This window comes from Agelaius tricolor, unplaced genomic scaffold, assembly GCF_023055355.1.
Source record: "Agelaius tricolor isolate 1412-34295 unplaced genomic scaffold, bAgeTri1.0.p SCAF_3, whole genome shotgun sequence".
In the NCBI taxonomy this organism is placed as follows: Eukaryota; Metazoa; Chordata; class Aves; order Passeriformes; family Icteridae; genus Agelaius; species Agelaius tricolor.
In genome coordinates, this window is record NW_027269263.1 from 50,159,372 (window position 1) to 50,183,225 (window position 23,854).

The 23,854-nt window shown below is 39.1% G+C and overlaps 2 protein-coding genes across 2 annotated transcripts in view; both read left to right on the forward strand.

Annotated features, from left to right (window-relative positions):
- The first annotated feature begins 6,628 nt into the window (after positions 1–6,628).
- Positions 6,629–10,009, forward strand: LOC139588720 (secreted frizzled-related protein 2-like). The gene is made up of 4 exons (XM_071424326.1): positions 6,629–6,915; positions 7,443–7,612; positions 8,467–8,559; positions 9,607–10,009. Exons 1-4 carry the CDS (start codon positions 6,629–6,631, stop codon positions 9,915–9,917), a joined length of 861 nt encoding a protein of 286 aa, XP_071280427.1. The 3' UTR covers positions 9,918–10,009.
- A 1,314-nt stretch (positions 10,010–11,323) lies between these two features.
- Positions 11,324–23,854, forward strand: part of TUBGCP6 (tubulin gamma complex component 6) — a 40,178-nt gene continuing 27,647 nt past the window's right edge. Inside the window, exons 1-17 of the mRNA XM_071423807.1 lie at positions 11,324–11,683; positions 12,102–12,175; positions 13,021–13,155; positions 13,469–13,565; positions 14,214–14,311; positions 14,388–14,492; positions 14,689–14,757; positions 15,325–15,451; positions 15,946–16,011; positions 16,364–16,423; positions 16,797–16,886; positions 18,136–18,242; positions 19,827–19,894; positions 20,366–20,636; positions 21,262–21,352; positions 22,681–22,766; positions 23,251–23,304. Of these exons, the coding sequence (XP_071279908.1) occupies positions 12,111–12,175; positions 13,021–13,155; positions 13,469–13,565; positions 14,214–14,311; positions 14,388–14,492; positions 14,689–14,757; positions 15,325–15,451; positions 15,946–16,011; positions 16,364–16,423; positions 16,797–16,886; positions 18,136–18,242; positions 19,827–19,894; positions 20,366–20,636; positions 21,262–21,352; positions 22,681–22,766; positions 23,251–23,304 (1,589 nt within the window). The 5' untranslated portion in view covers positions 11,324–11,683; positions 12,102–12,110. The remainder of the gene's footprint in view (positions 11,684–12,101; positions 12,176–13,020; positions 13,156–13,468; positions 13,566–14,213; positions 14,312–14,387; positions 14,493–14,688; positions 14,758–15,324; positions 15,452–15,945; positions 16,012–16,363; positions 16,424–16,796; positions 16,887–18,135; positions 18,243–19,826; positions 19,895–20,365; positions 20,637–21,261; positions 21,353–22,680; positions 22,767–23,250; positions 23,305–23,854) is intronic.

Genomic DNA, 23,854 nt, shown 5'->3' on the forward strand with positions numbered 1-23,854 from the left:
GAAGGTGCCTTAAAGGCTTCAAAAGGCTCCCTTTTGAGGTCATCCTTGTCCAAAAGGTATGGGTAAGGTAATATCTAAAACACACTGATTTGTGAAGCAGTTACTCCTGTAATTTGCAATTGGCACAGTTAAAAATACATTTTCTCAGAATCCCAAGAAGTTTTTGAATATTGTCTATATACGCATTAGAGTTCAGGACAGACCTATTTGTTTTGAATAGAGTTCAGTACACATCTCTGGACTTGAATTAAAAAATTTGCAAATGTTTTTAGTTAGAAAGCCCAAAATAATAAATCTCTTTCCAAAACTACAGTAACATAGAAACCTAAAGCTAGCATTTATCAATAAAATATATTTTCTTTTTGAAATTTTAAAATTCCATTCTACACTCTTAAAAACAATATGAATCCTGGTTTGGACAGAAATTTGTAAAAAAAAAAAAAAAAAAAAAAAAAAAAAAAAAAAGTTGCCAAGATTCTAATGATCAGAAGCTCAAATTCATGTCCAGGATGTTACTTTGACTATTTCTTGATAAGTCTTTGGTTTCACCAAGAACATTTGCAACAGGAATACTTGCTTTGATTATTTAGATTTAAATACTTATTCAGGGTCTGGAATGAGATTACATTGTACCATCAAGGTGTGCCAGAGTAGGTTACACTGGATATGAGGAAATATGTCTTTGTGGAAAGAGTTATCAAGCGTTGCAACAGGCCGCCCAGGGCAGTGGTTGGGTCATGTTCCCGGGGAGCATTCAAAAGACGTGTAGATGTGACATTTAGGGATGTGGTGTGGTGGGACTTTGCAGTTGTAGGTTTATGGATGGACTTGGTGGTCTTAAAGGTTATTTCCAACCTTAATGATTTTATGAATCTATGAAAAATTTTGTGAATCTACATTATTCAAGAAAAAAGTTATGCAAATGCCAAAGGGAATCTTGCTTAGAGAAGATTTGGCCATTATACCTGATTCAGATATTTGAAGCACATCTGTGTATTTGTGAAACGTTACAGAAATTATTTAAATGTTGCTTATTCAACAAAGTATTTAGGCTGAAGTTTTCCTTTTAAACAGGGCCTTCAGATCTGCTGCTTCCCATGGTGTGAAAGTGCATCAAGCCTGGCCTGCCGTGTGTTGTGAAAAGGTCAGATGCCAAGAGCATTTCCTGCGGGTGCCTGGGATACACACAAGTTAAATGTGAAATGCTGCCAGGCGACTTAAAAGGGACGGGCTCCAGGCGTGCTGGAGTCAGCAGAGCACTCTCCCGGGGCTTGACTTGTTTAACTGATAGAGCTATCTCCAGTGGCAGCTACAGGCCAGACGCGGTCCTTTCTTATCTTGATGATCACTAGTTGGCTACAGACCGCAGACAAAGAAAGAAAAAAAGAATCGGGGAGGGGGAATAGACAAGGTGACGATGTTTACTTTCTCAATGGACTACACATAGCTGGGGGGTAATGTTTACTTGGAGCTGTTCCCCTTTCTCCCCAGGAAAGAGTTCGAGTCTACTTGTATTCGCTTACATACACAGAGGATTAGAAACAATTCAGTGAGCTCTGTGTTTAACTTCACTTTTTATTTCATTTGGAGCTGTTTGTGACAGACAGTACATGACAGGGGACTCAGCTATGATAGAAATTTGATAGAGGGAAAACCAGCATCAGCCCAGTTGACAAAAGACTGCAAAAGCTGCTTAAGTCTAAAAGAAAAGAGGAGCTTTTCTGTGCCTGAAATACATGATACTCCATTTGTCAAATAGTCCTTCTTTCACAAAACTAAATCAGAGCAAAACAAAATTGAAATCCAGTATAACTGTCTCAAGACTAAAAAGAAATATATTAGCCAATGTAGTAAACCAATACCAAGGAATAAAAGTACCCTGAAACATTTAATTTTTTTACCTGGGGGAGAACAGAGAAGAATGGCTATTACTACTGGCTGTAGGGGGAAGGTGCTCATCTGGTACACAATCAATAGAGTAAAACCCTAAATTCAGACAGACTGTATTTTGCTCCCATCTGAAAGCCATTGTTTGGAATTTGCTTACCCCTGGAGCAAAACCAACAACACTATTGATCCTGCCATGGTTTTTATGGCTGGAAAACAAAAATCCACTTTCTTAACAACAACTGTGCCAGCATTTCTTTCCTATTTTCAGCCACCTTGAAAGCAAGCAGCTTCACACAGCATTTAACCGATGTGGTGTTCACCACAAGGCCCTGACATGCAGCAACCAGGACATAGCCTAAAGGCAATTTTGTGAGTGTGCCTCTAGTAAGTCAGTGCTGGATTTCAGTTCTTCCTCTAAAATCACCTCACACAAATTGTCCTGCTCTGCATTGACAAAACATTGCTGGGCAGGACCTCCAGAAGCTGAATGAACATGGTAATGTCAAAACTCAGATTTGTATGCCTGTGTTAGCTCCTCGCTGGTTAGAAGTCACCTCATCTTCCTGTGTCCTTTTGGCCCTGACTGACTTGAAATGCTACTTACCCAGTTTTTGTGTAGTATTCAACACCCTTGTGCTCTGAGTGATACTCCTGGGATTTGTGTGGGTATTTACATGCCCTCTCCGCACTCTTGTAGCATCTGAACACTTCATATTTGAACGTGTTTAACTCCAGCATCCCCCCATCACTGTTAACCTGTGTGTGCAGGAGGACAGTGCAGCAGGGTTAAAGCTTCCAGAAGAAATGTGGCAGAGTCAGAAACTAAGTTTGGGTCACCCAAAGCATCGAATTTCTCTTTGACGATTAAAACAAACTTTCCTCTCAGTTAATCAACTGACAGTAGAAAGGGCAGTGCTGAGCATGCCAAAGCAGTGAGCCTGTAACAATTTCCATTACAGATTTATAAGGAAATATAGTATTTCTGTCCTTTAAAAATTGAACCAATGCTAAAGCTATTGTGACAAATAAATTAATGAGGCCTTTTCAAAGGCATTCAAAGGCATCCATGACTCTGTCTCTGCTGTTTCACAGACACCACATGTGGCCTAATTATTTTTTTAATAAAGCAAAGGAAATGTTACGAAGTAAATCCTGCACTGCAGATTAAAGATGTTAGTTCAGCAAAGCTTTCATCAGAACAAGGACCACCTCTCCCCTGCCTCCTTACATGGTTACAAGCTTTGACCTTTGTCTGGGAGCCTTGCATCTCTGCAATTGACTCCAGTTAAAAATGACTCCAGCCAAATATTGCAACAAATGTTTAGATTAAAACCAAAAATCCCTACATCTGCAAATTTGCTCTCAACCCCCTGCTTTCTTTGAAGAAAATTTCAATCCTCTTTCTTACTGGGCTCTGATGGGTGGCTCCTGGTTAATCTCTGTCTGTCTCCCTGGTAACAGTCAAAGGAGAGGGCTCAGAGGTGGGCAGGGAGGGAGCCTCCAGCCGCTGCTCCTCTTATCAGGGTCCATCAGCAGGTGTCCCTTGCTCATATCCAGGAACAATAAATGCAGCCTGTGGCTAAGGGAACCACCACACGGCTTTCTTCAGAAGTCTCAAAGAGCAGTAGCTGGACTCCAGATTTTGAGATCTCTAACTGTATGCAAGCACTGCAATTGCCATGATAATATTTTTTTTTCACTTTAGTCAGTCTTTGTTCAAACACCCTCTACAGACATATATCACTCCAAACAGAAATGCTGAGCCACCAGTTTTTGTGCAATCTGAAGGTTTAGATAGCGTGGCAACAATAAAACAGTTTACTGTGTTCACAAAATCAATCTGTGTGTATATTTGCTTCATGGTTTTTTCCCCATGAAATGAGCAGCTGTTTGCAAAAAAAAAAAAAAAAAAGAATTTATGGCACAGCAACATGGGTGCTGCAGGTCATGCTTCTGCCAACATCTGCTGACCTGTAGCACTCTCCAGCCAATGGCAACATACTCTGCATGCTCACTTTTAATAACTGTTCTGCAAGACTCCTGCTAAAATTAAAATTATAAAGGCTTCCTGTCAAACCAAGTTCAAAGGTAACATCTGCTCATCTGCTCATGAAGAACATGAAAATAATTGAGCCTGAACTGAAGCACTGTCCCTTACTTAAAAGTGACCCAGGAGTGAAAAGGATCTTAAATTGGTAAATTTCTTAATAAATTATGACACTGAAAATAGTACAGGGTAAGAAATTTGACCCACTTGAACCAAGACACTTCCAGAAGAGAATCACAACCTCCCATAAATGGTTCCTGACAGAAGATGGCTATCCAAAATTACTGAATTATGGATAATGATCTCGCTTCATGCCACCCTTGGACCCAGTACTGTCATGGGCATCCATCAAAAGCATTTAGGGATGTTTTTCTCTTGAAACTGGTGACAATTCTTCAGCCCTTGACTCTACCAAAAGTCAGCTCTCCAAAAGCAGAACATCAAAAGATAGTTGGATACCTTTAAGGGACTAAAAGATACTTTAAAGCACAGCTCCACAGGGCTCATAAATGACCTCCTCCCTGGGAAGCCTGGCAAGAAACAATGCTGGGTCAGGTTTTAAGATGAATCAGGCTTTCTTGTAGGTTGTGAGACAGTCCCTGAAAAAAACACAGAGAAAAACATCTAAATTATTGAGAGACCAAATACTCTTTCTTACTTTATGTTTCATACCATTTAGAAATCTGCATGTCATACCATGCTCCACATGCTTCTTTCATCGGGGATCTTGCCACCTACTTTCAGATAGCAACCAGACGAGAGAAGTATTACAAAAGAATATCACTGGAGACAAAGAGGAATTTGATTACTTTAATAAAATTACAGGACAAAGGCCTGTGCAGTTGGCTCAGCCTAGACCTGCCTCTCCTCGGGTTAAACAACTTTGTGAAGTCGTTCACTGCAAAATGGGAGCAGGAGGAGCTGTGTGAAGCTGTGCCCTGCAGACATACCTGCATAGATTTAGCAAGGATGGGACTCTTACTGCAGGCTCTAACTTCCCAAGACATACATGGAGCACCTGTCAAAGGGAAGCTATCATCAGGCCTAAGTCAGCCTGGTTAGGTATTCAGTTCCTCTGCCTTGAGGTGAGGTAAGGGATACAGAGAAGCCACATTTGCTGGGAAAAAAACCCACCATATGGCAACAAAGCATGAGAAGAAAAACTGACAGTTGTGTTAAATACATTTTTAGTTCCTGAGACCTTGCATGCTGTCTTTTTTTTCTACTTATTTAAACAGATACTGTAATTTTACTAGTAGTTCAGAGTAAAGAAGGCAGCTAAGGAGGAATCAGTAGGGGTTGTCTTTGGTTTCAAAGGTGCTAGGATTAGTAACCTAACCTTTAATTATAACCATGTAAATTATGTGTGATGCATTGTCTAAGTGTGCTACATCTCAGTATAAGCACAAAAAGCTATAGTTTCTGAAGAAATGTATTTCAATCAAGCATCAGTAATTCTAGATGATACGCTATTATGAATATACTTATTTTAGCCTAATATCCAAGACAGATATTTTACAGTAGATCCACCTACAAATTATTAATAGCTAAACATTTCTGCTAATAAATCATGTAACCAGGTGTGGAAATAAAAATTAACACCCATAACTTACTGGAAAAAAAGTACCAAATAAAAAATCTCTACAAAAGAGAGATTTTTTATTTTTATTTATTTGTTTAGATCTTCAGCTTTTTAAATTCATAATTTGACTTTTCTGTTCATAATAGGTAAACCATGCATTACTCAGATCCTTTTTCATCTTAATTGGTTCCCAACTTCTCTATAGCAAAGAGCTGTACTAACAGTGATAACACCATTTTTTGGTGCTATGAACAGGAAAAGTACACATCTGGTATAATTTGCTTTCATATACACTTTAATATAATTACAATTTATTAATAAATAGTTTAAATGCTGCATTATTTGAGCATTTTTAAATGTAGACAGCTTCATTCAAAATAATAAAAATGTGTAACTGCTTTTTTTCCTGAATAAATACTGATAGCCACAACAGTGCTACAAATTCAATTCTATATTTTTAGGTGTCTATTAAAATTAAGAGCAGTCGAGGCCTTTAGCATGTCGCAGAATAGTAATCCAAATTTCCAGTCAAAATACTTGGTTAATGGCAGATGTCTGTCTCTTTTACAGTGCTTGACAAAAGAAAGTGCCTCTTCTACATTGTAAAACTGTAGAAGAGACATGGGCCATTAGCACAAGCAAAACATTTTCACTTGATAAGTCAATCTGGGCTGTTTTTTTCTGTCATGTCAGCAATGTCTGAAAACAAAGGAGACACAGAAGCCCCAGGAGACAGCATGTCTGCCCAACCCTTTTTCTGGGGGATCTCTTAATTTGTTTTTGAAAGCACAGTGAGCCTTCCAGGTGTCAAAGTTTAATATGCTACCTAGCATGCTGCAGCCACTGACACCGTGGGATGTGAGAAAGGCTCTTCCAAATCAGTGTCCTTGGGGAACATACATCTATACTTTTTCTCCACCTCCCTGGCTGTCACAACAATCCCTTGATTAGGCAATAAGACCTGGTCTTGTCTCGAGTGATTTGATAAGCAGTTGATAACCAAGAGTTCATTAAGCTCTTGGGATATATAAGCCACAAGGTTTTCAGCATGCCTCTGCACTTGAGTGGTTTGACAGCTCCCTGTTCAGCAGCCCAGGAGTCACTGGAAGATGTTATTGACTGCAGAAATACTTGTTTTTGCCGTGAATGGTTTCTTAAGGGTGGCAACAGCCTTGGACATTGGATTATCCACGAAATGCGTAGTGATACCCAAGGAGATGGGCATGTGCCACAAGATTGGATACTCTGAAATGAGACTTCCCAACCTGATGGGACACACAAGCATGTCAGAAGTTATCCAAAAATCCAGCACCTGGCAGCACCTTGTAAACACAGACTGTCACCCTCACGTGAGGACGTTCCTGTGCTCCCTGTTTGCACCCATCTGTTTAGATACGTAAGTATCACAGCACAGTACAAAACTCCAGCCTTTATTTGCCAGAACAGGAATGAAATCAAATGAATGTTTATCATAATCTAAAGGTGATCTCTACTTTTTCTGAAGTAATTCTGTTAGCTTTTTTGTATACATCAGAAAAAAAAAAAAAGTACCGAAAACTTGTTCCACTTCAATTTTAGTTTGCCTTGGGAATATGAATGATATTGGCAAAGGATATGATGTATTATTTTGTTATAGCTGAACTTTATTCTTATTCATTTAGCACCTACAGTGAATAGAATCAGGCTTATACTGAAGCTTTTCTCAGGTTGTCATAAATGCATTTTTAAAATCATAACTAAATATTGTAAGCTCAGTCCACACACAGACTGCTTACATAATTTTCACAGCTGCTGCTTCTGGAATGATATTATTACTGAAGGATGTTAAATGTCAGCAAGGATGCTGTACTTTGCCCGGGAATCGCTGTTGCAATAGTTTCTGTTACCCCTGCGCTGCCTCAGCCTGGTGTTGCTCGCACACAGGTTCATCCATCCCTGCAGGAGCATGTGTGCTGCTGTCCGTGCCAGCTGCGCCCCCGTGCTCCTGTGCCAGGGGCAGCCCTGGCCGGCCAGCCTGGACTGCGACCGCTTCCCTGGCGACGAGGACACGTGCCTGGCACCTCTCTCCAAGGACTATCAACACCTGCACAAAGGTAGCTCGGGACGCTGAGGGGAGGGTGGCCGTGCCCCGCGTTCCTGGGACGCTGTTCCCAGGACAGACGCTCTGTGTTCTGTCACTGCAGCCAGGCGTGGCTGTCCTGCTCCAGGGTCCGTGTGGATGGGCAGGGTGCCACCGCTGGCACTGCGAACTGCAGCGAGCCCCAGGGCTGGAGTCAGAAGGGGCTGTGCTGTGGAGGAAGGCACCGCCACCCTGCACAGCTCTGGGCACTGCCAAACACAGAACACACCACGCTGGAATTGCTCATTACAGACTTATCTATGGCCCTTATCACAGATGCTTTTATGTGTACAACAAACTGGTTCTCAGGTTAGCTTAGGAAAATTGGGATGATTTTATCTGATTTTCCTTAAAGAAGCATGAGTTATCTTGGCATAAATGTTCAAATCTTCAAATGCACTCACATTTACTAACTCAATGGAAAAGAGTACGGTTAAGTTGCTGCTAGCACACCCAAATTCATGTATATTCACAGGCTTAGTGCAGCTGATCCCAGAGGGACTGACAGAATCAGCCATCTAACCCCTTACCACCCACTGCAGTTGTGTTAAAAATTATACTGTATTTGTTACCTTATTTGTTGCTGATAATTGATCTTGTCAGTCAGAACAAGGGCTGAATGAGCATGGAAAATGAAACTCCTTTTCATCTCCAGCCTTGTTTTCAGAGAAGTCTGTTGACTTTTTACCTATTATCACTGGCCCTGTATTTGATGTGTATTTTCTCTGTCATTTCTGTGGTTAAACAGTGGGCTCTCAGCTTTGGCAGCAGAAAATTACAACTAATTATTCTAAAAGATAACAATGAGACTTTTAAATTTCTTATCAGTCCTACCAAAGCCTACCTGCCAGACTTGCCCAGCAGTGGAGGAATTCTTTACACACAAAAGAGTTCTTGAAGTTTTCTGTGACAGTAACTTTGGTAAGTCCTTGCTAATGTACCTGCTGTTAGAGAGACTAACAACTCTTCTTCCAAACGCTTTAAAAGTAGGATTACAATTAGTGACAGTTTCTGCAGGGATTTCAAAGGATTAAGAGTTTGGCTGCTAATTTAGCTTTAGGTTGATTTTCAGAATAAGTTATTTCTAATCTAAATATAAGGAGGATTTATTGTGCATGAAAGATTTATCAATGATCTGTTTTCCAGCCAAATAGCTGTTCTGGTCTATGCTTTATGGAAAATATTTCTGTCAAAAGCAGCCAAATAAGCAAGTTTGCCTTTTATTAGCACTTAAGCAGAAAGTAAAGCTTTAGTGTTTTACCAGTATATGGTGTATCTTTGCTACTTTTGTGAATGAGTTTTCTTGTGATACCTAACTTACTGAGAAGGAGACTCAGAAAATCATATCAGTAGAAGGAATTCTTACCTCCTGTTGTCTTGTTGGAGTGATGAGTGGAGTTTGCCCTAGAGATTTCCTGGAAAGTCTTTGATGGCAGTGCAAGGACTTTCAGCAACTTTGGTTGGCATTAGATCAAGAAATACAGACAAATGTCATGCTAAAAAGTGTTGATGGAGTCAAGTGGGATAGGTAGTGCCTCTAATGAAAAGGGAATATCTAAAAGGGTGGTATCAAGAAGCCATTTTTGCCTAGGGGTTCCACACATGGACAAGACGAGTTTCAGGAAAATTGCTTGAGCAGTTGCTGGGCAGTTTTGTCATACAAGAATAAGACCAACAGCTTACAATATGTAATTACTTGAAGTTTGACATAACATGGTGATGGTAAAAATAAATTACACTTGTGAAAATATTTTTTCCTAGTCACATAATTCAATGGAAAAAAACCTTTTACTACATAAAATTTATTTTTCAAAAATGTTTTAAACTTTAGCTGGAAAAGGCTTCACCATACTCTGTCAACATAAATTATGAACATATTCTTAAGAAATTTTCCTGTTTTCACTGGTACTGTTTTCTATTGCACTTGAGAAATGGTCTGACTTGCACTTCCTTTTCCTTTTTCCATAGCAGTGAAAGTAAAGCTGTCCAAGAAGAGAACAGCATTTGAGGACCAAGAGTATAACATTGAATGCCAGGTGGAATTCATTACCCAGGGCTCACTGTTGCCCTACGAAACCCAGAGTATGATACAACAGTGGCTGCTAATTAATGAAAAATGTATAGAGAGGATGAGTCCCACCCACCGTCCCATGGTGTATCTCCTTGTGGGGAACATTGAAGAGGGCATCATTTTGGTAAAACAGGTTTATCGCTGGCAGAGGAAGGACTCCCAGCTGACTTTGGCCACTCAGAAGTGGAGACAACATAAATGCTTGTAAATATTTATCATATTATTTGTAAAAAGATGATTATATTTCTCATGCCAAACCTATCTTGTAAATAGGAATGTATTATAAGTTGAAAATAAAGCTTTCATTTCCTTTTAAATGGTATTGTAAGTTGAACTCAAACCACATTTGTTATCAGGTTTCCTTTTGGTAGTGTTACAGCTACTCTTGTCCTGGTGGAACTTGGACAGCTATGGAAAAATGTTTCTTTGAGTTATGATTAAAACATTTGTAATATGGGAAAAACCCAGCATAAACCAGTTTCAAATCCAGCTGCTTTCAATGTATTTGTCTATACCACTTGCTCTACCATTTTCTCCAGTTACCTAAACTTTCCCTTGCCTAACGTGTCATGAATCTGCTTCATTGTCTCCCGTTGGAGTACTTTGAAAGGAGGCAGCCCTCTGCTGGTCGCTTTCGCCGGAATCAGAGTGGAATAAGGAGAAGAATAATTAACCCGGTATGTTTGGCCCCAGTCGCAAGAAAATTTGGTTACTGGGTGTCATAAATCAGATCCCTGCTACTGAAAAGTCCCTTTTCATTTTCAAGCACATTACAAAAGTTAATGTATAAAATTTACCCGTTCTCCAAATGATCTGCAGGGAACTAATGGAATAAAAACATTTAAAAAAAAATACAGTAAGCACATGATTGGCATCCTCATGGTCAGTGCAATACACTGAAATTAAAGACTACATGAAGATGGACAGAACTTGACTTTAGTTTTATAAATGTGTATAATAAACACAGTAACAGGTGGTAATGCATAAATTAGAAACTATTTCAATAATACAGTGTCTATTACTATACTTTCTTGAAACAAATAAGGGGAAGGCTTATGGGCAGTAGATTTTTAAAATTCGTACCTGTAATGATCTGGGGTTCGGATACATTCCCCAAAAGTGCAGGTTTGTATCAAGTTATTGAATGTGACGACAGCTGTTCCATCACTTTCTACCATGAACTGGGAAAAAAGCGAGGAAAAGAAACCAATAAAAAAGTAAAATAAAAAATAATAGAAAAAGCGAGGAAAAGAAACCAATACAAAAGGCGGTCAGTAATGAAAGACGCTGTGTTCACAGACGGGCCGGCTGCCCCGGCACGCCTCGGACGGGCAGGAGAGGCATCAGCGCCCGGGCCCACTCTGCGGGAACGGAGCAGTCACCCATTTGGTCCCGGCTCTTACTTTATTTTTCATTATGCCAGAGGATGCCACACAGCCCGGGGCTGGGGGGGGTGTTTCGCTCTTGGGTCAGTTCCACTCTAAAACCCCTCGAGCAGTTGCACTCTCCGGAGCTCCGCAGCGCCGCTGGAACCGCGCCTCAAGCCGCGCTCCCGGCGGGCCGGGCCGGGGCGGCGCTCGGCACGCCCACAGCCAGGCCGGGACGCGCCGCCTCCCCGCCCTCCCCGCTCTCCCCGGCCTCGGAAGGCGTCGGCCGGGCGCGGGGCCGGGCTGGTTCCGTGGGAGGCTGCGGGGCCGGGCTGGTTCCGTGAGGGGCTGCCGGGCTGCGCGGGAGGCGAGCGGCGGCCCAGGGTACGCGGCCCCGCGGCCGGCAGCAGAGCGCTCGCATCCGCTCTCTGCCCGTCGTCTTCTTTGCCTCTCTTCAGCGTCTCTCTGGGGTTTGTGAGAGACCGATGAAGTTCTAAACCAGACAGATCCCTGTAACTGTTGTGCCGCGGTGTATGAAATCCTGTTGTTGCTACTTCGTGGCTCTGTAGCTCCAGCTGTCCCCCGCGCTGTTCGGCCGGCCGCACAGGTAAGTGTGGGTGCCATGGAGGGAGGAGGCGGCCTGGGCTCGGAGCCTCCGCTGCTCGCACGGGGGTTCGGGGAGCCGGGTGAGCCCCTGCAGCGCGAGTGGCAGCGCCCGGCTCTGGAGCACTCGGTCATTGTGAGTCCTGCCTGCCCGCACCCCGTTTCGGTGGGTGCACTTTTGTCAGAATCTGAGTCTTTAATGTTTCCCTTTGATTTCGTTCTGTAAGTACAAAGTTTAAAGTACAAAGCTGTCATGCAAGCAGGTATGCTCTGTACTTATATTGTCACTATCTAGTGTAATAGTAAGTGGTTCATACAAGCAGGTGTGCTCTGTGCTTATATTCTCACTATCTACTGTGATAGCAACTGGTTTAAGTTAGGTCTGCTGTGAAATATGTGTCCTGGTGTTTTTGTTGTGCTAGGTTGTAGCAATGGCTTCAGGAACAGCGCTGATTTATGATGAGGAGATGACCACTCACAAACTGCTTTGGAATGAGTAAGTCACTGCTGTTGTTTTTATTAATGGATTCTTATTAGAACTCGTGAGAGCAGTACTAAATAAAGGCATGTTTTGTAAATGTAATAGGAAGTACCTGGTAGTACTCCCTGTCATTTCCGAGTAAAAAGAAAGTCTTTCCTCCAAGAGGAAAAAAAATATCTCATTCACGGTTTGTATCTAGATACTCTAATCTGAAACTGGATTTGAGAAACTGGAGGCATCCAGTCTGGGAGGCCTGAACAAGAGTTGTTAGGATGAGGTGTCTGAGTAGCCCCCTAAATAATGTGTTTTAAGCTAATTAAATTGTTTATAAAATTAAAGTATCATTGACCTTGGAAAAGTGCGCAGATGTACTCACTCAGCTGAAACATGTCAATTACATTCAGTTAGAAATTCGTATATTACTTAAATTTTCATAAATTAGAGGAATTCCTTTGCAGTGCTCAGAGTAACAATCCATTGTTGTCTTCTCTCCCACACCTGCTTCTCCTCTATTCACCTTCATTGTAACCTACGGCTTTTAATTGCAGCATTCCTGTGTCTGTAGTTAAGCATTGCAACTTTTTACCAGTGAGAGAAGAAGCAAAAAATGATGCTATTGTATTGTTTGTTTGGGGTTTTTTTAAGATTCATTTTTGCTTACATATTTTAGAATCAATTTCTGACTCAGTTCTGAAACAGAAAATACTTTAAGATTTTTTTTCCATTTTTACTCTCATGTATCTCTCTTTGAGGGTAATGAATTTTCTTAAAATGGGGAGTTAAAAGCTAGGCTTTATGAAGTGTATTATTTACCTGTGCTGGTATAGTATTACAGTAATGTAATTATTGTTTATTTTTAGTCCCATTTGTGATATTGAAGTGCCAGAAAGACTTTCATCCTCCTATGAGCAGCTTAGGAGTTACCATCTTGTGGAAAGGTGTGTCCATGTGCCCATCAGAGAAGGAAGCGAGGAGGAGATCCTGTTGGTTCACAGGTCTGAAACTTAACTTTCATTCAGATTAATCCAATGAAACAGCAGATCTCATACCTCCAGATTATATTTTAATCCATTTGAAAAGACTGTTCCAAAATGCAATGGCCTCCATTAATTTCAATGGAAAATGTGTCACAATGTTGAGTATGGCATATGTGCTGAATTATGAATCTGCTATTCCACTAAATCTACATTCTCACTCTGTGGAGTCTTACACAATGAATGCTGATTTATACATAGGAATACAAGTAAACTTCTAAAAAATGTTTATAGTTGCTTACTTAGGTGTTGTGTTAATCTCTCTCCCCTGCAGTTTAGAGCACTTGGAAGTGGCAAAAAGCACTCAGACAATGAATGAGGAGGAGCTGAAAAGGGTCTCTGAAAATTACGATGCTTTTTTCTTTCATCCGGTGTGTATGTTAAACTGCTTCCTCTCTTGGGAGTTACAACTATTTGTCTTACTGCACCTGAGTGGCATTTTTCTAAGGAGGGGAAGATTAAAAATACTTTTTTTGCTACTGATGTAGTCTCACATTTATTTATGATACTGTCATTTTCTGTTTCTATTTTAGTATAATGCTGCAATTTAAATTGCTCAAGTGTCCTGTTGTCTATTTTGTAATTGTATCACACCAGTATAATGCACTACTCAAATTTTAGCTCTAGTTTTGTCACTTAATGTCACTGTAGACCATTAGTGACCTGCAAATCACATTTTGGTAACAATTGCTCTTAAATGTTGTTCCATGAAATGGAGATAAAGTCTTCTGTACTATATTTCTGCAGGGTTTCATTCCTTGTTTTCAAAGATGCCATGTTATTCCACTCAATACATCTATCTCACATTTTTGACTGCTCCACAGAGAGCATCCTTATAAAGATTCTGGTGATCACTGGTAATCACAGGGGAAAGCACACTGGAGCCTGTGTTGTAAAGTTCTGTTTCAGCTATCTTAGTATAGCTTCAGTGGGGTAGAATTATGTCAGGACAGTTTGCTGTTGGGATGCTAAAGCACTCATGGGTGCCTTGTTTAAGCTGATGAGTTTCTCCTTCTCAGAGCACTTACCACTGTGCCAGGCTAGCAGTAGGAGCAGCTTTGCAGCTGGTGGATGCTGTGATGACAGGGAAAGTGCGCAATGGAATGGCGTTAGTCAGGTAAGAAAATACCTGAGGAAGATTTCACTTAGCAAAACCTCTTCTGTTGTGAATAATTTATAAAATTTTGCTTCAGACCTCCAGGTCACCACAGCCAGAGAAATGCAGCTAATGGGTTCTGTTTGTTCAACAACGTGGCTATTGCAGCAGAATATGCAAAAGTGAAATATGGTCTGCAGAGGTAAGTGCTTGGTTGACTCTAGAGAAGCTTTTAATGTGTAAACAAGGGTTTGACATTGTACTAGTTTAGATTAATGTCTAGAGCTTTCTGGTGTCATGTTCCTTTTGGTTCAGAAAAACGTTTTTCATTTACACCTTCTGTAGATTAAGATGCTGAGGCTCTTCCTCTGAATGTTTTATTTTACTGATCTGTACAGAATCCTAATTGTTGACTGGGATGTGCACCATGGGCAAGGAACTCAATATATATTTGAAGAAGATCCCAGGTTTGAAGGATTTTTTTTTTCTTCTTTAATATCAGCTGTTTAAAGATTGCTTGCCTTTCTGGAGAATAAGATCTCTTAAACTTCTAAAACTAGAATCTTGTGAGACATTAGCCTTGCTATTTTAGTCTCTGTTTTTCATTTGTTACAAAATAGAAGTAAATATCTAAATCAAAATAAAATGTAAATCTCTTTTACTTTAAGAATAACAAATAAAATAGGCAATATGATTGCCTCGATTTTCCACTACTCAGGTAGTACATCTGTTATCTCTTCATGAATCTCTCAGTCAAAGTCTTCAAGTGGTAGTTGGATAAAATATGTGAGCTTTATTTATTTTTTTTTTGAAACGTGACATAAGTAATTTTTAGCATGTTAATTTTTAGGTTAATTTTGGCATAGGACCTACTCTACCGATTTTCACAGTCTAAATCCTTTGAGAAAACTAAGGAGAAAGGATAGGATAGTTTTATTTTCTTGCTTTCAGGCCATGCAGTCATCAGGTTCAAGATATAAAGTCATTTCCACAATCTTTTTGTCAAATTGGGTTTTTATTTTTTTTATTTTCAGTGTTTTGTACTTTTCTTGGCATCGCTATGAACATCAGGAATTCTGGCCATCACTGAAAGAATCTGATTATGATGCTGTTGGTCTGGGAAAAGGAAAAGGTTTTAACATAAATTTGCCTTGGAATAAGGTAAATATTGTTTACAGCACAACAAAGCAAGTGCAATAGTTTTGTATCTCATCCTTTGTGTAACACTTTGTGAGTAAGTGCACTGCTTCACTTGCTTGGCAAATGTCTTACAGAGTGTATATCCTTCCTGTCAGGGGAAGGTCTGCTGGGAAAATATGGCTCAGAATGTGATAATGTTTGAAAATAAAAGGGAGAGAAGAATTTACACACTCATTTTTACTTTAATATCTTGCCTAGCCATCAAATCAAAAAGTGTTTCAGGAGACAGTATCATCCATCCTTGTTTAGCAGAGGACTGAAGCTCATTAAAATTAAAAATGGTCGATATTTATGCACTTTACTTAAATAGAGGATTTTTTACTGTACTTCATAAGATTCCCTCATCTTTCCTATCTATCCTCAACTTCTCCCATCTTTCCCTACAGTCTTGAAGAACCTTAGAAAATTTATCATTCCAACTGGAAAACATGCCCTGTGTTTCTCATATTTTTCAGGTTGGGATGGGAAATTCAGATTATCTTGCTGCGTTTTTCCATGTGTTGCTTCCAATGGCTTTTGAGGTATTTTTTTAGTGCCAAAGAGCACTTCCTGAGTGTTTCTAAAGCAGGTACCATTGAATATTTTACAGAAATGCAGTAATTGCCAGTAGCACAGTTAATAAATTTATTCTGCTGGTGTGATGTTGCCCTGATCAACTGAATAGTATTTATAGCATTTTAGCTTTTAAATATTCAACACAATCTTCTGCAACTTCCCCAGCACATACAAAAATAGTGTAAAAGGGTAATGTATTCAAGGAGAATCCTTACTTGTGTTCAAATTGAAATAGCTGCTGATCATGGTACAGTTTTAATCCCTACAATTGAAAATAGGACCTAAAGATGTGCTGCAACTGTCTCTCTTTTATAACAGTTTGATCCTGATCTGGTTATTGTCTCATCTGGATATGATTCTGGAATTGGTGACCCTGAAGTAAGTAACTTGTGGTCTTTGTGTTGTCAGTCTTGAATCTATTAGGAAAATATTCCTGCTGTTTTAATCCTGTGATTGCTAAGTGAAATTCACATTGATCAAGCTAAAAATACATGCTTGAATCTTTAGGGTGACCTTTGTTCATTAAATATTACAAGACATCTAAAGACAGATTATCCCATATGTGTAATTACTGTGTTGGTTTTTTTTCACCTCCTTAAATGCAGTTGGTTCAGCATTCTGTTTGATATAATGAGAGGCAAGTGTTCTGGTATTCCATCTCAGACTTGGCTATGTCAGATTGTTTGTTTGGGTTTTTTACCAGTGTTTTTGAATCAAGGTGTCATCTCTTAAAATTTTTTCTTTGGTTTAGGGTCAGATGAATGCCACTCCTGAGGTTTTTGCCCACCTTACCCATTTCCTGATGCAGTTAGCCAATGGAAAGCTGTGTGTCATCCTAGAGGTAAAGACTTTTGAAATGTACTCCCAGGGGACAGGTCTTTGTATTAGAGCCATTTAGGGCAAACTAGAAGCTAGGAGGCAAAGCTTCTTAACAAAATAATTTCTTATTTTTTTCATTCTTTTGAGTACCAGGAATGCAAAAATGGCTAAGATTTGACAGTGCTCTTACACTACAGATTTTTGAAACAAAGGAGCCATATGCTTATCATTCAAAAAAAACCTATCTTCCACAAATCTGTTCAGTTCTTGTGAACAGTGATTAGTCTACTGCTCTTGACAGTCCCAAACTCATTAAAATGTATTTAGTGAATAGGCTGTATTACCAATGTTTTTACAAGTGTATCTTACTCCAGGAGATTTTATAAAACTTTTAACATAAATATACTCTTACTTAGTAATGGAACACTTAGAAAATCCCCTCTTTTTTTGATTTAATGACTGTATGCAGGCTCTATAGGAGCTCTTTTTTATTCCTCTTTTAAACAATTAAAATGTTTTCTCCTTTTGAAATCTAGACTTCAATTCCTTATTTCTGCTGCATGTTAGAAAAATAGTGGCTTTTCAAGTAAATAAATGTGTGGAAATATTGCAGCCAACAGGGACTTCAAGAGTGAACTGTATATTAATTGATTCACACGACCTTTTGTTTTGCATGACCCTTCTTCCATCATCCTTCTCTGTAGCAGGTTATTATAGATATTTTTGTCTATTAGCTGAAGTGCAAGTAAGCATTCAGAACTACCACAGATGGTGTGACTGCTTCATAGGTGATAGATGGCTTCCTGCATGTCACCTACCAGTCTTAAATCCATCTTGTTCTCCAGATTCTGCCAAACTATTAGGCAACCATGTCTTAAAAGTGCCAGGCTGTGGGAGATTTCTCTTGTAGAGCCATTTTAGAGGACAGTGATGGCATTTGCCTTCTAAGGAATCTTCCACAAGGACTGTTGGAGATGGCATGTTGTAGATGGAAATGGAGAAGGCATGCATTTTTATGGCAAATGACTGATTTCTGAAGTTACTTGAACTATGATGAAGTGAGTTCAGTCATGGGATGCCAGTGAAGTTCAGCAGGTGGCCACTAAGTTACTCTTTTCATATTGAAAAATCATTGACTTAAATACACTTGCATGTCATCTTCTGTTTCTGTAAATACAGATACATTTCAAAGGGATAGTTTATTTTCTCTGTTGAAATTCAGAGAGATATTAAAAGTACTTGTCCCTTAGTTGACACAAAATACTTTTTAGGGTGGATACCACTTGAAATCATTGGGTGAATCAGTGTGTATGACTGTAAAAACTTTGCTTGGAGATCCTGTACCTCAAATAACTGGAGAAATGGCACCTTGTCTAAGGTAAGCATATAAAGAATTTTAGAATGTGTTTTTTAAAGAGACTAAAGACATGCATGCTTTGATCATTTTGCTGAAGTTTTAATATGGTGGTTTATAATATATTATTTTCTGCTTTGGATAACTTGCATTTTTAAAAAGTCGTTCAAGGTACAGTTTTATATACTTTTGTTTCTGAAATTACTTCAAGTTGTGAGATCTTATAGCTTAAAACTATAAGCCATTTTATCCTTAGGCCTTGTTATCCTATAGAAATCCACCTCACTCGAGGCTGAGATAATCCTGCTGTAATCAAGGTAATACCAGTTATCTACAGGCAGTATTTGGGAAGGTATGCAACTGCAAGGGTTGGTGCTTCAGACCCCAGAGCCACTTCAGTCGCTGCAGTACAGCAATAGCTGGGGCAAACCTTTCTGTCATCACTGAGAGTTGAGGCTATGCAAGCCAGTCTTGATGAATTCTTGTGTTTCTGGAATTTGGAGCATTGAGCTCTGGGGTACAAAAGCAGTTGACTATGTAGAGCTGTACCTTAAATTTCAAGTCTAACTTCTTTTTAGAGACGCTAAGACTGTGTGTGTACAGTGGTGGAATATGACCTAGTAAAGCATTCTGAACCTTGGGCCTGAGTCAGTCCCACATGTAAAGAGTGTCTTTCTCTCTACCTGTTTGCATTATCTCCTCCACATCTCCATGTCCTCCATCTTTATCCCAGCTCAGTAGCTGTCCTGTGCTTTTCCTAGCAGAAATGCTCCTCATGCCCTTTAATGGCAGCACCTCCCAGTTGGCTGTGTTAGTTAAAACTCAGAGCTTGGATCAGTCAGGGAAGCAGTGTGGATATACACAGATTGTGGGCTGAGTTTCATTTGGTAAACTGATGGAGCAAAACTGCCTATTTTGCTCCTAGCACATCCCATAACCCCTCTGTGCCCTCTTTTTCTTCTCTACCAGTTGTGGTATCTCGCATTGCTGTCATCCTGTGTCAGTAGAGAGTTGATTACATACTTATCCAACATATCAGCCCAGCTCCTGAACACCTGACAAATAATCTGCAAGTACATGGAATTTCTTCTGAATTTAACACAACCTGAATTGTGTTTGTATGATAGCTGATGCAATGGGACCATTTGCCCATAGTGCTGCAAATACCAGTGATAATAAAAAGGAGACTTCAACACAAAGAATAGCAGGGTATGTGATTTACTTAGTTCCTGAACAGATTGTCTTGCTTTTGAGTCAGTCTCATTAAATCTTTGCATTGTGTAGACAAAATCTCTTGGCAAGACATTGATAGGACAAATTTTTCCTGAACTCATACAGGTGTGCTTCCTCCAACAGCAGGGTTGGGATTTCACTCAATGTATAAATGGGTGTACATGCTGTATGTGGTCTTCACTTTTCTTTTTTGACTCTCTAATCTTTGCAGGCAATGTGCCTATCGACTTTTGTTCTGTTTTAGATTCTTGGAAGAAATCAAAGTTTGCTCATTTTCAGTTGGATTTTTTGGTTTTGATATTTTGTTGAAGTAAGTTATGATTCCTCTTATGATTTTCATTATTGCTAATACTGTTAATCTGGTTTATTTTTTAGTGCTGTTGAATCTATTCAAAATGTGAGAGCAGCACATAAACCCTACTGGAAATGGTTGGCTTATGAAGGTAGTTTCTCTTCATTCAAGCAAATATTATTGATAAATGGATTTATACAGAAATTGAAAATTATTAAAATTAATACCAGTGGACTAACAAGCAGTTATTTATCAAGTGACTGATGAAGCAGTATGGGGCTTCATTTCTTCATGTCTTCAGCTGGTCTGAACAAAAACTCTCTGAAGCTGGCAAACATCATGCCAAAAAGTAGCACTTTGATATCTTTGTTTGAGTTTGCTGTTTTCTTTGTCAAAAATAGGGGCATAAGCTTCATTACAATATATGACCTTTCACTAGATGAAAACAAATGTAGTAGCACTGAAGAAATAACATCTGTGTCAGGTAACATTGTAGCTAGTGCATGGGAGTGAATATGCATGCTATGAAACTGATGTATTCTATTTGTGAATAACTATATCCAAATATTGATACATTGCTTAGAAGCTAATATCTGTGAAACCCATCTTTCTTTTCCTCTAGATACATCATTTTTACAAAATTTGAGCACCAAATCACACTTACCAAAGAAGGCTAATTCAAATCCCTCCACAGAAGATGAATCTCAGATAACTAACAACAACAACACTGTCAAAGTAGAAAAGTTTTTGGAATTGCACATGAAAAATATTCTATTTCCAGTGCCTCCCATCAAAACAGCAACAACTGGCTCTGAAGGTTCAGAACATTTTCTTCCTGAACATGTTCAGCTGGTGAAGGAAATGGACGAAACAGAAATAAAAGCTCTTGTCAGGTTGGTCCTGTTTATTTTATTTTCCACAGAGGATGAGAGGTCTCTGTACAGATTGTCATCTAGCTCTGTGCCTGCCATGGCCATCTTTTTGGCCTTAGTCTACTCAGTTACAGCCAGAATTTCTTCCTTTATAAATAGACATTTGTGTTGTATAGCACTCATAACCTGAAATCCTTTAAATAATCAGAATACTTTTTCTCTATAACTCTTTCAGTAGAGATAGGACAGCTAATGTGAATGTATTAATTTAGAAAGAGATTTTGGTAGGAAGCTGTCTTAAAGCTCTGTACTCACTTCTAGCTGGAAAAAATACCAAACTGCTCTGATTTGAGAAATGCAATGTTTGGTCTTGTCTTTGTCTAATTTAGAGAGAATTCTGTTTCCTGAATAGCATCAGACATTTTTGTTTTCTTTCCAGTGCAGAATGGAGAGAGTTTTAGGGAGATGAAGACTGTCAGGCACCGGTGTTGTCATCTTCCTGCTAGAGCAGGTTTCTGAGAATCAAAGTGTAGCACCTATACAAAATGTACTTCATTTACACTAACTGCAAAGCACCTTATCAGTGTTCCCTTTGCAGACAGTATTGCCTCTAACCTAGTTTTTCTTAATGTAATTTATTTTACAGTGGCTTTTATGCAGACCTTGTGAAAGAAGACAAAACTTTGCTCTCTCTTGGCAGTACATTTGTGATCCTAGATAAAATACTTAAGAAGGAGGTAATAAGATACTGCCTTGGTCTTGGGGGTGGGGGTGGAGTGGGATTCCTTTGATTTTTTGCTTCTACTATATCGTTACCCAGACACTAGTTACTATTTATCTCCCAAGTCCACTAATCTCAGCTACAATGTGTTTGGCTATGAGAATGGGCATGCAAGATGAGAAAAGGACTATTTAGGGATAGCTGTTAACCCCAATCCATCTTTCTAATCATCTCTGGGCAACTCATTGTCCAGACTTTCTGTAGGTAGTCACAGAATGAGTCCCTAAGAGCCTACTCACTGCTCTCAGACTCACGGGGGAGACAGGCATTATTAAGTCATCCAGTTAAGGGGAGCAGAGGTTGCTGTATCAAGAACCAGTAAGGAACAGTAGAAATCTGAAGAAATGCCAATATTTTTCATGTCTTAATGTGCAAAGTTTACACAGTAAATTTTGACTTACATGTGCATGCACACACATACTCTTTAGTGGTGTTTTCAACAGCTCTGCTGAATGCTCTGAATCTGAACCGAGTAATTCTAGTTCAATCTTTTGAATCTTGCAGGGTCAGGAATTAAGAGAGGGCAGGCTTAGAGGGCACATCTTCATATTTATGTGTAAAAACTTGGATGAGCAGAGAAGAACTGGAAACAAGTTTAAAATATTGCATCATAATAAGTCTCTCTTCCTTTGAATGAAAAGCTCTCTTTAAGGTACCAGACCTACAAGGAAGAGTAACTACCACAATGGCCTCTTTCTTCCAAGATATCTTGCTCTTGGAAGTCACATGTGAAGATCCCGGGGACAAATTTCTGACATTATAAACTGCACACAGCCTATAAATAGATTTTAAGAAATGGCTACCGGTAAATAGAAGTAGAACTTCTAATGAGTTGCAGGTGTAAGTTAACTTTTTGTGCTGACAAAGAGGAGGAATGAGGGGGAAATACATCTTTTTGCTTAGCTTTTATGTAGAGTTCAAAGCACACACCACAAATGAACACTCAAGGGTTGACTGAGTATTGTGGCAATTGTATTTTCCAGAAAAGAATAGCTTGCCTAGGTTAAAGGAAGAGTCAAAATATTCAGGAACAACCTCCTTTTCATAGGGTGTATTTTTCTGCACAGTTTGCAGACTATTCTAGAGACCCAGTAAACACATCCTTCCTCTGGAAAAGTTATTTTTACAGTTGCCTTCTGGTATAGCACCATACTTTTGAAATAATAGTGCAGTATAATAATCAAATATGGTCTTTCTGTAGAAAATAATTAATATAGCTGTTACACTTAAAAAATGACATGATCTTTTGCAGCATGGATTCTGAATGAAAAATTTATTTTGTAGGTGTGTAATGGAATTGCAGCATCACCCACAGCTGCTCTTTCGGCTGCTGTTGCACTAAGACATTCTGTTCATTTTGGATTTCAAAGGTGAATTTGTATGTTTGCATTTAGAGCCCTTTGACAACATGTTAAAATCAAATACTAAATGTGGCAAATATGGCAAATTGCCTGTGAAACCTTGATTTTAAAATAAATAGCATGCCCACATGCATAGCATTTTCAACATGTAATCCAGGTAACAGTGTGTACACCAGCAACAACCTTTTGCCTTTCCAAAGGTAAAATATTTGCAAGGATGATGGCTGTGCTAGCCTACACTTCCTTTGTCAGATTTCAATTGGCTTTGACCTGGGGACAATTTCTTGATTTTTGTTTTTCCTCCCCAGTATTTGATGAAGGAAATGAGGTTCCCTTGAGCTGCTCTGAATGTGTTTTATTTCTACTCTTAATGGACCAAATTCAGTATACGTTTTTTTTAATGCTTCTAATCTACACACAAAGTTTTATACAAATCGCACTAACTGAAAAAAAAAATCAGTTGTAAATATATGCAAATTTTTGTTTCCTGCAGAGTGCTTTGTGTATTTGTTGGAGACATGCAGATGATACCAAACACAGAAGATGGGTGAGGCCTTCCTTTACGTTAGGGGGTACAGTGCCAAGGGCTTTCTGAATGTTCATAGGTGTTTATATGTGTGATGAAATCTGCACTAAGGAACCAGTCATGAGCTGACATTTATGAAGTTTAGCTCGAGACATAATACAAAACATCCCCAAATACATCTTCAAAGAGAAATTATTGTCTCTAAATGCTATTTCATGCATTTGGTGGTAGGTTTGAAGTATAATCCTTCTGTATTTATTGAAATTGAGATTGTTATTGAAAATACAACGTAATAAATCAAGCAATTGTTAATTAAATAGGAGACCTATCTCCCCTATAACTTCAGGAGGCACATATTGCTGATGCACAGTTCCTTATTGAAAGTCTTCTTTACTTACATATAATTTTTTCTACCTCCCCTTTTTCTTGAAAGTAATTTGCCAATAGTCTTTAATCATCTTTTTAAAAATACCATTAAAAGGATTTCAGTTTTAATTGTTTACTTTTCAGAATATACTAATGCAAATAGTTATTTGCTCCTGTTTTATGAATTAGTATTTAAAGAATGCTG

What these genes read in the sequence shown, in the direction of transcription:
- LOC139588720 (XM_071424326.1), top strand. Translation starts at nt 6,629, where the DNA reads ATGTTATTGACTGCAGAAATACTTGTTTTTGCCGTGAATGGTTTCTTA. An exon ending in GCACCCATCTGTTTAGATAC is followed by an intron (nt 6,916 to 7,442) that starts GTAAGTATCACA and finishes GCTCGCACACAG; the next exon opens with GTTCATCCATCCCTGCAGGA. An exon ending in CTATCAACACCTGCACAAAG is followed by an intron (nt 7,613 to 8,466) that starts GTAGCTCGGGAC and finishes ATTTCTTATCAG; the next exon opens with TCCTACCAAAGCCTACCTGC.